Source organism: Colletes gigas, unplaced genomic scaffold, assembly GCF_013123115.1.
Source record: "Colletes gigas isolate AHSC1104 unplaced genomic scaffold, ASM1312311v1 Colletes_gigas_Sc00007, whole genome shotgun sequence".
Classification (NCBI taxonomy): Eukaryota; Metazoa; Arthropoda; class Insecta; order Hymenoptera; family Colletidae; genus Colletes; species Colletes gigas.
This window is the reverse complement of record NW_025106636.1, coordinates 8,433,253-8,448,216: the sequence shown is the minus strand read 5'-3', so window position 1 is coordinate 8,448,216 and position 14,964 is coordinate 8,433,253. Positions and strand designations below refer to the sequence as shown.

Genomic DNA, 14,964 nt, shown 5'->3' with positions numbered 1-14,964 from the left:
CACGGCTCGCATTTCGAAATCTTGAACTGTATTAATCGCAACAACGTGGGCCATCATTTTAGTCAGCGCAACGACTGAACTTACGCTACCCAGCTTCCATCGAATTCGATCGACGAAAGGAAAAGGGCCGTCCGGTAGAACAAGGAGGAAAACCAGCCTGGGCTTTTCGTCTGTTTTTTTTTTTTTCGTGTTTTTTTCTTTTGTTATTTTTTTTTTTTTTAACATTCACTGAAAGATTTTTTATTATTTGCTTTAATACGGAGAGATATAGAAAAAACATATATTGTTCGAGAAACAAACGGTTGATATAACTTATGAATATTTTGATGCTTCGATAATAATTAATAATAATAATAATAGTAATAATAATCATCGTGTGTGTGTGTACCGTCTATGTATAATTATTATATTATATTTAAGAGAGAGGTGCGCGGCGGGCGATGTATGGGGGCTGGTGGCCTGCGCACGCGCACGTCCAAACATTTTCTTTTTGCTTTTTTCATCCTTTCCTCCTAAATATATTTATATATTTATATATATAATATATATAATATATATATATATTTATATACTATCATTAATTAATCATATTTTTTTTTTTTTCTTCCGCCTCCTCGTCTTCTTCTTTAATGCAAAACTCCTACAATGATAACCGACGCCACGGGGTCTCGTTAACACTAAAACTCTTTGTGCGCCTGTGTTTGCGCGTGCACACGAGCCACCCCGGGACCAACGTATATACAACATTATTAGTTTTTCCTCGCTATTTCTCTCCCCCTCCCCCTCTCCCTTTTCGTCTCTCCCCTCGTCTTCTTCCCGTACCCTCTCTCTCTCCCCCTTCTTCATTCGTCCGTGTTCCATTATCACCTTCCTTCTGATGTTCTACGACCATACGTACTCCCCCGTCTGAGCCCCACTGTGTTGTCTCTGTTTACTTGTGATTCCGTCAGCCCCCTCCTTGTCACCAGTATTTGCTCCGTAGTCGCCTGAACCCCTGTTCTCTACTGGTATATCCGGATTTTTTGTTCACGCAGGAGAGTATGGGCTTCTGCTAGATCTGTACCTTACAGAAGTAGGCACAGCGATTTCTTTTTCTGCTTTATCTTCTTCTCTGGCGACTTTTTGTTGATTTGCCGCACCAGATCGTAGAAGACCTGCAACCAAAGACGATACGGTACCGGTTAGATACTGTCGCGTGTGCTGGCTATATACTGTGACTTTGGTGCAAACTTCAAAACTATCTTAAAATCAAAATGGTCGCTCGAACGAAGGTTTGGTACAAAGAGCAATATCACTGTGCTTTGACTCGGATCTACTGCCGGCTCTATCAATAAAGCTATCTACAATAGTAGATCTAGCCTCAAACTACTATTAATCGTCTGTATAATATGTTCAAAGCAATTATGAACTGATGAACTATCGGATAATTGGGCACTGTTGAAGAGACAGTTAATAGCCTGAGGTAAGATGTACTAGCTAACTAGCTTAACTAGCAGCGCTGAGATGAAATAATTATTGCTCTTTATACTGGAAATACTTCATAGAAAACTCCATTTTACTTGCTGGTACTACCGAAGAACTCAAATTATAGGATTATGTATCTTACTACCACAACTGAATAACTATTCCAATGAAATCCAACTCATCGGCCAAGAATAGATGGAAAATAATTGAATTCTATGGCAGGCATTTCCTCGGAATTAAGAATCGAGCGCGATGCTGGAATTCCTGCAACAATCCAGTATAACTGCCACAGCGAAATAATGTGAAACGGGTAGATGAACGCGAATGGAATTTATTTGGAACAGTTATTTCGTAAAGCACCGTTAGTCGTTGATTTAAACTTGTCCTCCTTGGTTAATTTAAGTTTAACTTCGCTTTACGTGTAAACTGAGAGTAAGTTTGATCTTCTCGAAAGTTATCCGTGAAGTAACGAAGTTGAACTCGTTTTATCTCCGTTTTAGCCGTGATAGTAGAGAAACTGAGCCACGTTTTCACGAAGAAACTGATTCGAGTGTTAAGAACTGGGAAAGTCTTTGTATAAATAGAAAGGAGAATTGGTAATGAAGGAATGCGGTGTCCAAGATTCTATAGATGCGTTTCAGCGTGAAAGTTGATACATGGATGTAAATAAAATTTATTTAAAATAACATGTTCCCGCACCGTGTTGTTATTTCTATTTATCCTGCGTACTGTTACGAATCCAATGTTCACATCTGTTTACACCTGACTTTCATCTTACCCTCCAATAGTTCCCGAACAAACGTTCCTAAGTGGACCTTCAATTACACTCCATGGATCATTCAATTTTCCTTTATTTGCACAAAATAATCACCGCGTCGCGCTTTCGACAAAAGCGACGCGGTGTATTTCCCATTCAAAGCCACCAAGAAAACCGTGCTCCAATTACACAATTCAATTGCAGAACGAAATAACAAAAGTAATCAAACGCAGGCACGGGAGATGAATTCTCAAGAGAAGAGAACTTATTCAGAACTGCCCCAAGTACTGTTCAACGAGGAATCTTTAAAACTGCATCGATAAAGAAACAAGCTTTTCCTGGGAAAACACGCTCCTGGAAGGAAACACAAATCATTACAGTCAGCAAATATCCCCATTCGAAGACTCTCGAAGACGAAAGAGATTTAAAACAACGTTTCACGGCAACTTCGAGAACAACAATTTCATGGAAAATCCGTGTTACAAGAACCTGGTGTAGGAAATTGTAAAAGGATTGGAGGTAAGATACCAACAACGCGTATAATGAGCACTAGACACGGTCGAATTACACTTTAGACCGGATACGCAGAATGGAAATTTAAATTTAACCTGTTTACGGATGACTTCTTTGTAATTTAAAAAGTTGGAGCAATAGAAACGGAATCAATGGACAGTCAATTATGGGTGCTTTAACTATACGGTTCGGTTGAATCATACTTTCACCTGAGACGCAAAATGGAGATTTCAGTCCACACTAATTGCCAGTAAAACCTCTTACTTATGATTTAAGGGGTTCGAGCAATAGAAATGGCGCCAATAGGGAAATCATTTAAAACATTTAGAGATTATTTAAAGAGAGTAGGAGTACGCTTAATATAAAAACAGTTATATCAAGTGCCCCGATCATAAGAATAAATATCCTTTGAAATGGACTCGCAGAGTTTTTAAATTAAAATCGAGCTCTTAAGGCAGAAACATTTTCTCTGTTACTTGATTAGTCAATTATGGAAATAGGAATGGAATCAACGTGTTGGAATCGCACACAATCAACGTGTTAGAAGCTAGAGACTGGGAGTTGTAAGTGGCGAGCCGCACTCCCACACTAAGCACAGTTGCATTCCCACATTCAATTAGAATATCTCGGCCTTCGTAACGGTCTTGAACTCCCACACGTCACACTAATTAGAAAACAACAATGGCCCCTTGAACAGACTACTGTTATTTTGTAATAGTGAGTTAGCCATTTTGAAAAACTCACGAATCATCGAATCAAATGCGTCGCTCGTACGCCGACAGCGCACTTCAATGATTCAGACCGACACCCAGCAGCCTTGGAAGTGGCTGGTGCATATTATATAAAAAAAATTATAGCATTCGTTACGGATAACAAAGAAATTTAATAACACTGCTCACGAAGATGATTGCTAGAACGCTTAGGATTAATTGTTAGAAGCCCAAGAAGCAGAATTCCTATCTATTGTATTTTATCTTGCTACTTATTTCTGCACAATGATGATGTTTTCTCGATTTCTGCCAAGCCAATTTTTCGAAAAATCAAAGTTTTAAGGGAGAATAGTCGTCGCTTTTAATGTATTCTATTCCATTAAGGAATCGTGCAATATATTCTATTGTATAGTGTCGGCTTATTGTCGTCCGAGAATTAGCATCCGTTCAAAGTTACACCTACACCATCCACAGGGACAAAAGACAGACGGGTCCGTGAGGAGGACAGCTCGCTTCTACTCACATCGTAAACATTAATTTTGGCTTTGGCGGAGGTCTCCATAAACGCGCAGCTAAATGACCGGGCAAGGTTGACGCCCTGCTCTTTGCCCACTACCCTCTCGTCTTCCAAGTCGCACTTGTTGCCCACCAGCACCATCGGCACGTCATCGGTGTCCTTTACCCGCAGGATCTGCTCCCTGAGGTCCTGCAGGTCGTTGAACGTGGACTGCGCCGTTATCGAGTACACTAACACGAATCCCTGGCCATTCTTCATGTAAAGGTCCCTCATGGCTGTGAATTGCTCCTGGAAAGATAAACAACCTATTTATAATTCACTGCTTCTCTCTCTCAAACAAACATTCTGTTCTCGAATGGACCCGAAACATTTCTGAAGCAACAAAGCAGTATTAACCCTCTATATCCCAAGTTGTGTTCGGTTTCTGAACAAGCTCAAACAATATCAACATTGATATATACTAATAAGGAGCTATATATTCGATGGTAAATTTTAGTAAACATAAAACCAGCCATTTTGTACTGATTAATTTCGGAATTAGAGAACGTAGATAATGGGTATGTGATTTTTGAGTCACGCTGGGTTATAGAGGATTAAAATATTAATATTTTGATAACTGGAAACAGGCTAAAAATGAACTCGAGAAGAAGCGGGAATACTCTCTTTTAAATGAATGACAGAAAAGCAACGAAACCGCGAGAACGTAGCTCGCAGACGTGGAAAAACTCACCGTTCCGGCTGTGTCTAGGATTTCTAACATACATTGTTGTGCGTCGACCTCGACCTGTTTGCGGTAGCTGTCCTCGATCGTAGGATCGTACTTCTCCACGAAGATTCCTTGAACGAACTGGACAGTGAGGGCGGACTTGCCTACGCCTCCACTACCCAACACCACTATTTTATATTCACGCATTTCCCTGCCCTAATTCTCTGTGCGCCTGGTCACAGCTGAGGGGTCACCGAATCTGCCACGTTTTTGCTCCTCGTTGGTTCAGTCGAACGGACCTGCAAACAGAATGGAAATAAATTCCCTTTATTGTCGATCGATAATTCAATCAGATTCATGAACATTGTTAAACAGAAAGGTGGCGTTTGGACCACTTAGAGGGGAACACCCAAACTATTCCTCGCATTGTCAGAGACATGGAACTGAAATGAGAGACCAACTAGTGGAACAAGATTGTTGCAACCTGAGAGGACTTGTGACAACCAGAGAAACAAAAATTGCATTAATTCGACCGAGGGAGCAACTTTTAATAACCTGGGAGACAGAAATTGTTGCAACTCGAGAGACACAGGTGGTGTTTATTCGTACGAAGAGATCCTTTCGTTAAAAAAAAATTTTTTTTTTTTTAATTACAATTACGTTGCATTTGCAATTCGAGCGCCAATCTGCGGCACAGTGAAACGAAAACGTGCCGATTTAATTTAAATTCCGTTAATCGACATTTATAGGTGTAAAAAGAGAATTCGCCTGTCGCCCGGAGGCACGCTACAATCACAAAATTTCATTTACGGCGAATGACAAAGAGCACGCCACGCGAATTTCGCGGAATTTTTTTCACCTTTCGTTGTGCTCGCCTCGGAAACTTTTTCCCTCCGATGCTTTGTTTGTAAATGAAAGATGGCTGCCGGAGGGGTTCACCCACTTTTTCCGCGAACTATGGAACAATAAAACGTCGCGTTTCCGGTTCCCTTTCCGAAATGGACGGTGGTAATAATTATTGTAAATCACCAGACGCAGCCCCTTTTGAATTACCGCCGCTCTTATTTTTACGCGTTAATTAGAAAGATGTTTTTCGTATAATAGAAATGAAAATTCGACGGCTCGTGCCGCTTTATATTCTCTGTTTTGTTAATAAATTAAAATGCAATGACTTGCTGTAAAATAAGCGTTCGAAAATTTTAAACATTTTCTTTAAAAGCATTTCTTTTTATGGTATCGAAGAGGATTCTAACACTGAATCGAAACGTTACATAAATTGTTTTCTGCAAGACTGAAGATTACAGAATGTTTCTATTTTATTCTGTTCTCGTGAAAATGCATTGAAAGTGTTTTTACTGTTAAAATGAACAATGTATCGGTGTTTATAAAAATAAATATAATGTATTTTACGCAGTATTCTTTGTTAATAAAATGACATAGTTTCCGGTACCAAAAAATACATAAAAATACCCCTGAAACCGATTGCCTATACTCATACGATGAACCAAAATTCTGATTCGAATCGCAACAATTTCCGGGCTAGGGAGCGTTTTTGGTATATAAAAAACGTTCGAAACCAGGAAATCTGTTGAGCAGTTCGCCAACATGCAATCTCCAATTTCATACGAATACATGAAATTACTTATGTATGAATAATTCGATAGTTCCACTTTTTCAACAAATTTTTACTTTACAAAAACCTATTATATTTCTTTATTTTTGTACAACTGGTTATCAGATAGATTAAACGTGTACACTGCACGGATAATAACGATTGCATTAACAACTGATCGATGGAAGCTTTAATCACGACTTTGCTACTCGATCGACAAAGTACTCAAAGAGTAATTAACATCTCGCCGACTTCAATGAAAGTAATCAATATCATTAATTATACACGTGTCAACGTAACGCTTCGGGGATGAGTTTCCCAAATATCTGATTTAAAAAAATGCGAAAGGGCAACTTTTTCTCGGAGCATTTAGGTGCACGAAACTTTGAAAAAATGGCGTAAAATTGATGGAAATATGATCGCGAGCAGCTTTCGAAGTTTCTTCGTTCGTTCCGTCGTTTAACTAGCGCACTGCGCCTGCTTCGTGCACGCAATGCGCCATTTGTCTTAAAAAGTAGACAAACTCGGTAGGATTGCAGCGAAGGGATCACGTAGAACGACATTTTTTGTCTATAGTGAACGTTTCGTTGTTACCATTCGTCGGTTCAGCAGACAAAAATAGTACGAACACCTGCACTTGAATTATTTGTGAAGTTTGATTTTCGCGCCAATTATACATAATATAAAACTGTGCGATACTATAACCAAATTTATTTTTAAGGGGTGGTTTCCTCGAGTTTTAATATTTATATTTTTCCTGACGCTTCACAGTACCTATACTTTTCTATCGATATAAAAAATCACGCGTAGGATCGTTTCCCGATTTCGATGATTTAAAAGAGGAAATGGAGTCACGGGAAGTCCGTTATTATTTGATACGCCAGTGTCAGCGATCGATTTACTCCTACCCAATTTCTCGACGATCTTTCGAAAAGCCCCGAGTGAAACGCGAGCATGAATTTTAATTAATTTCCTCAGTCGCCGCGCATAATATCGCTCTCGTCTCCGAAAATAATTATACAATTAAGACTTTAACCTCTTTGGGACTGAATTTTTATTCTTTGGTTAAAATAAATTAATAATATTCCTTGGATTCGATGAACGAAATTACATTGAAAAATTATGTACGTGAATTTTAGTAATCATAAGGATATTTTGATTAGATTTTTAGCATAATCAATATACGATGAGTATCTGTTTTTTGAGTTTCTCTACTATATATTCGCTATTTATCGGAATTCAAAACACAATGTGCTAAATAAACGAAAAAATAATTTTAATTTACGATTATTATCTTGAATAAAAACAGTACTAAAATAATGTGTTTTCTTATACTGTTCTACTATCTTTACACATATCTTGCACCTGTGTCAACAGCCTTGAATGGGAGTCTAAGACATTAATAAATACTTTTCCTTTCTCTGAACACGAAATGGACGGAGACGGGGGATATTTATTATTTTAAATAAATTAATTATGCCGTATGGAAGTCTAATCTTAATGTCTAGGTAGACTGCATGCAGGCCAGAAGAGATTAAAAGCGCAGGAATTTGCGAGCTAGAAAGAGAGAATCCGCCACGAGTACGGGAAAACAAGGCGTACGCCGATTGGCCAGCGATGCCATCATGGCGACGAGGCTCGACCAATCCGCGGCCGCGGATTTCTTTTCACCGATTCGTCATTGATTTTAGGTTTATGAATGGGACCGCTTACGCTACCGCGTCCCTTTGAAAGATACTACGAGCGCTCGAGTCCGAATTAAAAGTGAATCTTACGATGCGACAGATGAATTCGAACGTTCGCGACACAGCCATTACGATCGCGAGATAATTCATCGGACAAAAAGACATACGCAGACACTTCCTTATCAATAATACATAATAAACAAAGATAAATCCTAATCTGCTATTAATATATTTACGAACACTTCCTGGAAAGGCAAACACGTTTCTAAAACATGTTGTTCCCCGATCAAAATCTGAAATTAGATCTTATTAATAAGTTCTTTGACCAGCAGATCCTATTTTGATGGTCATTCGTTGTTTGAGTGTATTTCCTATTTGTAGAATTTGTCGATACAGCTCACTATTAATAGACCTATTCACTACTATAGACAGAGAATAATTGAACTATACCTAGATACGAAGTGATAAGAACGAAAAATATAATCACAGACGAGGTATACAGGTACACCTTACATCCAATGTATTTTTTCGGCACATTTTTCTGGGACTTTAGAACCCCATTACCATTTTAGTGGCATTCGCAAACATTAGCAACAAAGAATTTTTTTCTCAAAAATGGTTAGGAATTCGAGGGTATGTCTATTGACCAAAAATGATTGTAATTAACCTCCGTAACCGAAAATAATTTTTTTAGAACGATGTAAAATTTTTTAATTTCGGTGAAAAATTTCTTCGCCTGGTCGAATTTTTTTCGCGAAAGTACGTAGGATTTCGAGGGTATGTTTATTCACCAAAGATGATTGTAATTAACCTCCGCAACCGAAAATAATTTTTTTAGAACGATTTAAAATTTTTTTAAATTTCCCGAACCTCTCTATTTGATATCCAGTTGTCCAGGTTCAATTGCAAGAGGACTGTCTTGGAAACCATGTTTGTATTTCCGAGAAATGCTCATAAAAGACTCCATAAATTATTTCTTATTCCCAGTGTTCACCCACGTTACACTTGCGAGGGGTGAACCAAACAGGGGTGGATCCGGAAGGCTTGCTTTGGGAGGAGGGTGCGAAACATATAAAAATATATTTTTGAACCTTCTCTCGCGCTATTTAAAATTCGTTAACAATCTATTTATTAATATATTTATCCAACAATAGCCTAAACAACTAACTCCGACAATTTTTTATTTATATCCAAAAACGTTTATATTAGGGGCACGCAAAAGTTTGCATCGTTTGAACATGGGTGTATTAAAAGAACAATATTCTATGCTCGGAACCGTTGAATTCAGGGTTAAATTTCAGAAATTGAATGAAAAATTGCGTGTAACGCCCCATGTGGCACGTGTTAAATATTCTTGTAGGGGCGAGGGATGATTGCCTCCATCCCACCCCTTGGATCCGTCCCTGGAACGAAAGAAACGGAAGAATCTTTCCACAGTCTGGGCACATCAACGAGCAACAAAGTATCTTCCACGACGACGACCGAAGTGACGCAGAACGCGACGTGTTTTCGGTTCAGCCGACCCCTTCAGCGCGAAACCGCGCAGCCAATCAAGGGTTTAAGCGTTTCCAGCTTCGCTGGGGTTAGAGCCTCGAGTGCCGGAGTAGCTTCCATCCGGGAAGGAAGACGGTCTATGAGTTCAACGATTCCATTTGCCCGCGCACACAGACAAAGTCTGTACCGGAAGGGTGACGAGAATCGAGGGGGAGAGAGGCCGATAATATTGAAGAACGACGCGAAACTTGCTCCCAACAGAGCACTGGGGCGTCCAGCTTCTTCGAATTCCACAGACAAACGATTTCATCGCCGTTTAACCCCCTTGGACGGGGCCAACAGACTACAAAACAAAGGCTTCTAAAAAATTTTATGGAAGATGCTAGTGGAAAAAAGAAGTAGAAATTGATTTAAGTCCAGGTAAAATGTTTGGTAGGCTGTAAGCTCATTTTGTTCTCGCGTGAGAACGCGATTTAAGGTGGTGTTCGATAAATCCTTCGAGCACACACGTAGAGACGTAAGACAAAGCGTTCTAGAAATATTCCACGGTCATATTTGAGAAACACGGCTTAAAACAGTGTCTACTAGATATTATCCTTCAGCCACAGGTGAGAACGCGAGGATCCGTTGGATAAATCCCTCCAGCACATACGAGAGCGTGACTTAACGCGGAGTTTGTCTGCTAGATAAATCGTCCGACCGCGTATGAAAATGTGACTCGAGGCAGCGTCTGTTAGACAAATCCTCCCACGCGTGAAGAGAGATAAAAATCGTCGCTGTTGACACGGTTGAACGGCGGGGCAAATTTTATTCGCGAACAGAGAGATTTTATTCTCTCGATCGCGAGACGATCGATTCCTCCAACCCCCGGTTTGGACGATAAAAGAACCACGGAGCTCGCAGATTCTTCCACGGAAATCAATCCGGGGGTTGATTAAATCGCAGCTCGCGTATCAGCAACAAGTCGACGGTGATCGTGACGCGATCGAACCCTTTGGACGGCGTCCAAAAAACTTTTTCCCGGTCGGGGAAAATATATCGGTATCCGCATACGTCCGCAGAGGGAGAGAACGTTCGACCGGTGACCCAGTTATTGCGACTCCTAGTCCCGCCACCCTTTTCCCAGCCGAAATTCGAAGCTCCGCGGAACGTGGTCGAAATTTAAACAAACAACGCTACGAACGGGAACACGATTAACAAAAATTAATTTTGTCCCCTGGGTAACTCCACCCGGCCCATCTTGTCGACGTTAAAATAATCTCCGTGGTATGCCGGCGGGCAAATAAAATTACCTTTATTAATATTGATATTTAGGATGATCGCGAAGTTATCTGGGTCGCCGGGCGATCCGGGGATCCCACTGTTAAATTTGTTCCATGTTTGAGTACAATTTCGGTAAGACGAGCCTCTTGTTAGCGAGTTTCGTCCAAATTGTATGAAATAGGAGACTGTTCGAACGATAAACTACGCCTGCACACTGATCCGCGTGTTAGCATAGCCTTAATCTAGTAACAGATTCGAAACTATTCTTAGCGTTGAAATATTTTACGCATCGAAGATTTCCGTCGAAAAATCGGTATAATTTGTTTACTCTGCAGTCGATAAACTATTATGTATTAGAGGTTGTAGCGAGCCCTGCTTTAGACGCCCCTCCCAAATGGGAACCGTTTATAAGAGGAACCTTAGATCGAACTCTGAGAAAGATGCGCCAACTAGTGGCTAAAAATTCTACTACAGGTTTGATCGAATCTGTCCTCAGGCTGATTAAAAGACACCATTGTCTATTTGAGGAGCACAGGACGACCAGAGAGGAAAAGCTATTTTTCATACTGCTCGAAGGGGGACATAAACTATTCTTATTATAGAGTCTGGCGAATAAAGAACGCGCGTTAAGACTATCCCCGAGCGAAACTTCACGGAAAACTGCCGTTAGTTCTGACTTCCCGAACTTCCTCGAATCGCTATTAATTATTAGTAAGAGAGTTCAAAGTCCAGCTCGTTTTAAGAACTTCACGATCATCCATTTTGGCCCGTGTTCGGCGGATTTTATCGTGGAAGCCCCGAGATATTCGACTAAGCGGCACTTTCGGTGGTCCAACGCGAACCCTCCCCCTCCTCACCCTCTCTCGATCGAACCAGGCCCGGTTATAAATAAAACGCGAGCGTTCTTTTCGCATTATCGGCACGTTCTGATGCAGACTGAAGCGTAAACAGAGAAAAATAGAGCGAGCGATCGAAGCTCGAATTACATACATGGTTGGAAAAAATGGCGGGAGGTTGGGAAAAGAATAGAAGATAAGACGATCTCCAGATCTCTAGGATTCTATCCTCCATGGTATCCGAACACTGTGTAAATAATCGAAAGTCCAGTGTTTTACCCTTTTCTCGATCGACAATCGTGATTTCTTGACTAGACGAGTACACTGTAATTTTCTAATTGTCCCCAAAATATTCAAAATGGCCTCCCCCGCTCGAGTACCTCGTTGTATTCCTTCCACCAGAGTTGGAGGATGCTGGTTTTCGAGGCTGGAGATTCGAGGGACGAAGTAAAAGTAGGGAAGCGATTTTTCTCGGGTTTACGAGGGTTGTTCCGAAAGTTTTGTGAATGACAGATCTGTAAGTATGTGGATGTGGGCGGTTGATAGCGTCGCAGACCCCCATAAACGCGACCGAGGATATTTTGGTCGCTCTCGAAACGAAGACTCGAAAACCGTGATTAAAAATCGATTCGCGAACAGCGTCTTGATTCGCCGGAATTTCCCAGACTTTTCCGGGGGGAACTGGCCGCGTCCATTTGGCGAATTAATACCGTAGGAACCCCTCCATCCGAGCGTAATTCGCCTAACAGAGTTCAAAGTGCTGACCCCTTTATTCCCGACGTATGACGTTCCCCGGGACTAGAGTTGCATCGAATTCACCCGGTCGAGAGAGCACCGCGGAAATTTCGTTAAAGCTAATCAATTATTTCGTTAACGGAACATAGGCGGAACTTCGTCGATTGTGGTTGTTTACCGTAAATGGTTCGCTCCTATTCGACAATTTCGTCACTCGGCTCCGCTGGGTACGGTAGAACTGACGTAAGAATAGGGTCAACCGGTGGGAGAAATTCGACAAATTGAGAGCTTCCATTCTCTAGAGCTTACGCCTACGGACCAGAACACTCCTAGCAACGTATTCGAAACAATTTAGGATTGGTTGTCCAACAATGTTCCCATTCTGTTTTCTGTTTATAGTATTCCACACTGTTTTCGTTAAATAATTTCGAATTTCAAACGTTCAAGTCATCATCTAAGGAAAGTAAAGAATAGTGATGCACTCGAACCTCTCACTACTTTCAAATGTTTTCTAATTTTAAAAATGTATGCTGCAGACTATTGCAATAAACGAAGAATCGAATCATCGTTTCTACCAGTTGAAAATATCGATGAACTCGGTGCTCGAAGTAATTCTGATCGTCAAACAAAAATTCACGCGGTACACTCGAGGCCGTCGCTACTTTCGTTGAATGCCGCTGAACCCTAAGTAGCCAAACCATCGACTAAGTCAACCAAAGGGAGAAGAGGAGTTCCCTTCGACAGTACAACTGCCGGGAGGTCTTCCAAATCCTTTCTTTGGCTGACGCCCGACATAATGGAAGTCATCTTTCAAGCGTGAACGCGAGAAAGTGTCGCCGAGAAAGAATCGATACACTTTGCCTTGCAAGGCTAATTTTTATTCGACGAAGAAGGCACTCCTGGCTCCGCATGCCTGTGCATTCCGAGGCTGCAATTGTCTCGAGTGGACGTCTTGACACTGATGCGTTTAATTAAAGGCGATGAAGGTTGATCAAAGTTCATCAGAGTCGCGGCGAGAGTAACACGGAGGAGCTCCGTCGAATAGCTCGAGTCCACTTCCGGAATGGGGGAGGGGAGAAAAGATATAAAAATTTAGAAGAAAAAGAAAATGCAAATAAATAAAAGTTCGTTCCTCGAGCAGACATGTCGGTCGAGAGGCGTGTCGCGAGCGTGCTCTATGGTCCATCGATCGTTACCGACTACTTTTCTGCGAGATTAATTGCAAATATACAATTACGCCGTAGCACGTTTAATTGGATTAAAAGATTCCTTATTCACATTTTGGCCAAGTTTCGGAGATGCGCAATTGTTCGCCGCGTCGATTATCGTGCCTGCTCTTCTTTGGATTATTCTGGAAACCAATTAACGGTTCATTGATTCGGAAACCGCGCAATTATGAGCTTTTAAAGCCAGACGAAGGTCCGATACTCTCGATACTCGCGAAAATTGCGAGGCTGCCGTTCCGAAGCGGCCATTATTGCAGGAAAAAGTGAAATACTTCGCGTCGCGATACGTTTCTGTCGATACGCAAATTTTAATTTCCCTTGCACGCAATTTTGTTATTTCAATTCCGCCAGTGGGTTGAACATAGCTGTAGGTTAATTTTGACGTGCGAATTATCGCTCGAATATCATAAATATCAACCCAAACCCTCGGTGCAAGTAAAGACAGACGACGGAGAACTTTCAATTGATCTTTTCCCCGATAAAAATTTTGTCGAGCTTCCAAGGCCCGGTTGCTATTAAATTCCATTGAAATGAGTGAAAAAATCTTCACACTAGGCCTCGTCGAAGCGCCAACATCGGTGTCCCTGGCTATTAAAAATTCAACTACTGAATGATGAAACAAAAGAATTCGGTGGGAGATTAACGCGCCAGGGAATATCGAGGAATTGTTACGCGGCCAGTCTGAGAGGGACGACGATTAAAAATGAACACAAGCCCGCGAGGCCGGCCTTTAAGAATGAAAAAGAATGGCGCGGAGCCTCGGTAAAAGCGGTGGACTACTCTATTGTGCGAAACTGTGTCACAGGGACTCGGCGTTCGTAAGGTAAGAGCGAAGTGAAGAGTGCTCTTCGCCGTCCATTTTTCATCTCCAAATGATTTCTGCGTCATATCGCCGTGCACGAAACACTTCGGGCGACCGCGAAAAAGGATTCCCGGGGATCTCCATTGACTGAAGTGCGCGCCAAATGTTTTGGCCGGTCAGGGCCGCTTACACATCCTACCAAACAACCTGCGGCTATTCGCCAGGTGCATCTCTCGTTTGCTTCAACTCTCCATTACAACACGTGTGACTTCCAAAGGTCACCGGTGCCCATTCATCCACGTTTCCAAAATTTAATTTTGCTATCACTTAGAATCTTAATATTACCGCCACAGAATCTATTTACAACAGCTACTAATTATAATTTTTATATTTTTTATATCTTCGTCAGAGTATCGTCGATGCATTGGCGAGGCCTTCCCGATGAAAATGAGTCCAAACACGACCCTGTTTGGACAACTTTTCATCGCACGAGATTTTCAGTTTTCTAAAATTGATTAGAAGAACGTGTAAGTGAAAATTGTTCGAACGAGGCCGTGTTTGGACTCGATTTAATCGGGAGAACCTCGACAATTCAATGGTAATACTTTCACGAAGATGTCGACCATAAAAAAATTTTACTTCGA

The 14,964-nt window shown here is 41.2% G+C and overlaps 1 protein-coding gene across 4 annotated transcripts in view; it reads right to left on the bottom strand.

The window, feature by feature from the left end:
- Positions 1 to 594: 594 nt before the first annotated feature.
- The window catches only part of LOC122396542 (ras-related protein Rap1), a 36,982-nt gene continuing 22,612 nt past the window's right edge, over positions 595 to 14,964 (bottom strand). For 3 of the 4 annotated variants that reach the window (XM_043395061.1, XM_043395063.1, XM_043395062.1), the window contains 3 exons: positions 4,692 to 4,966; positions 3,968 to 4,249; positions 595 to 1,154 (listed from right to left, as the gene is read on the bottom strand). In XM_043395061.1, coding sequence (XP_043250996.1) covers positions 1,065 to 1,154; positions 3,968 to 4,249; positions 4,692 to 4,874 — 555 coding nt within the window. In that variant the 5' untranslated portion in view covers positions 4,875 to 4,966 and the 3' untranslated portion in view covers positions 595 to 1,064. The remainder of the gene's footprint in view (positions 1,155 to 3,967; positions 4,250 to 4,691; positions 4,967 to 14,964) is intronic. The other variant, XM_043395060.1, reaches the window with a different exon arrangement.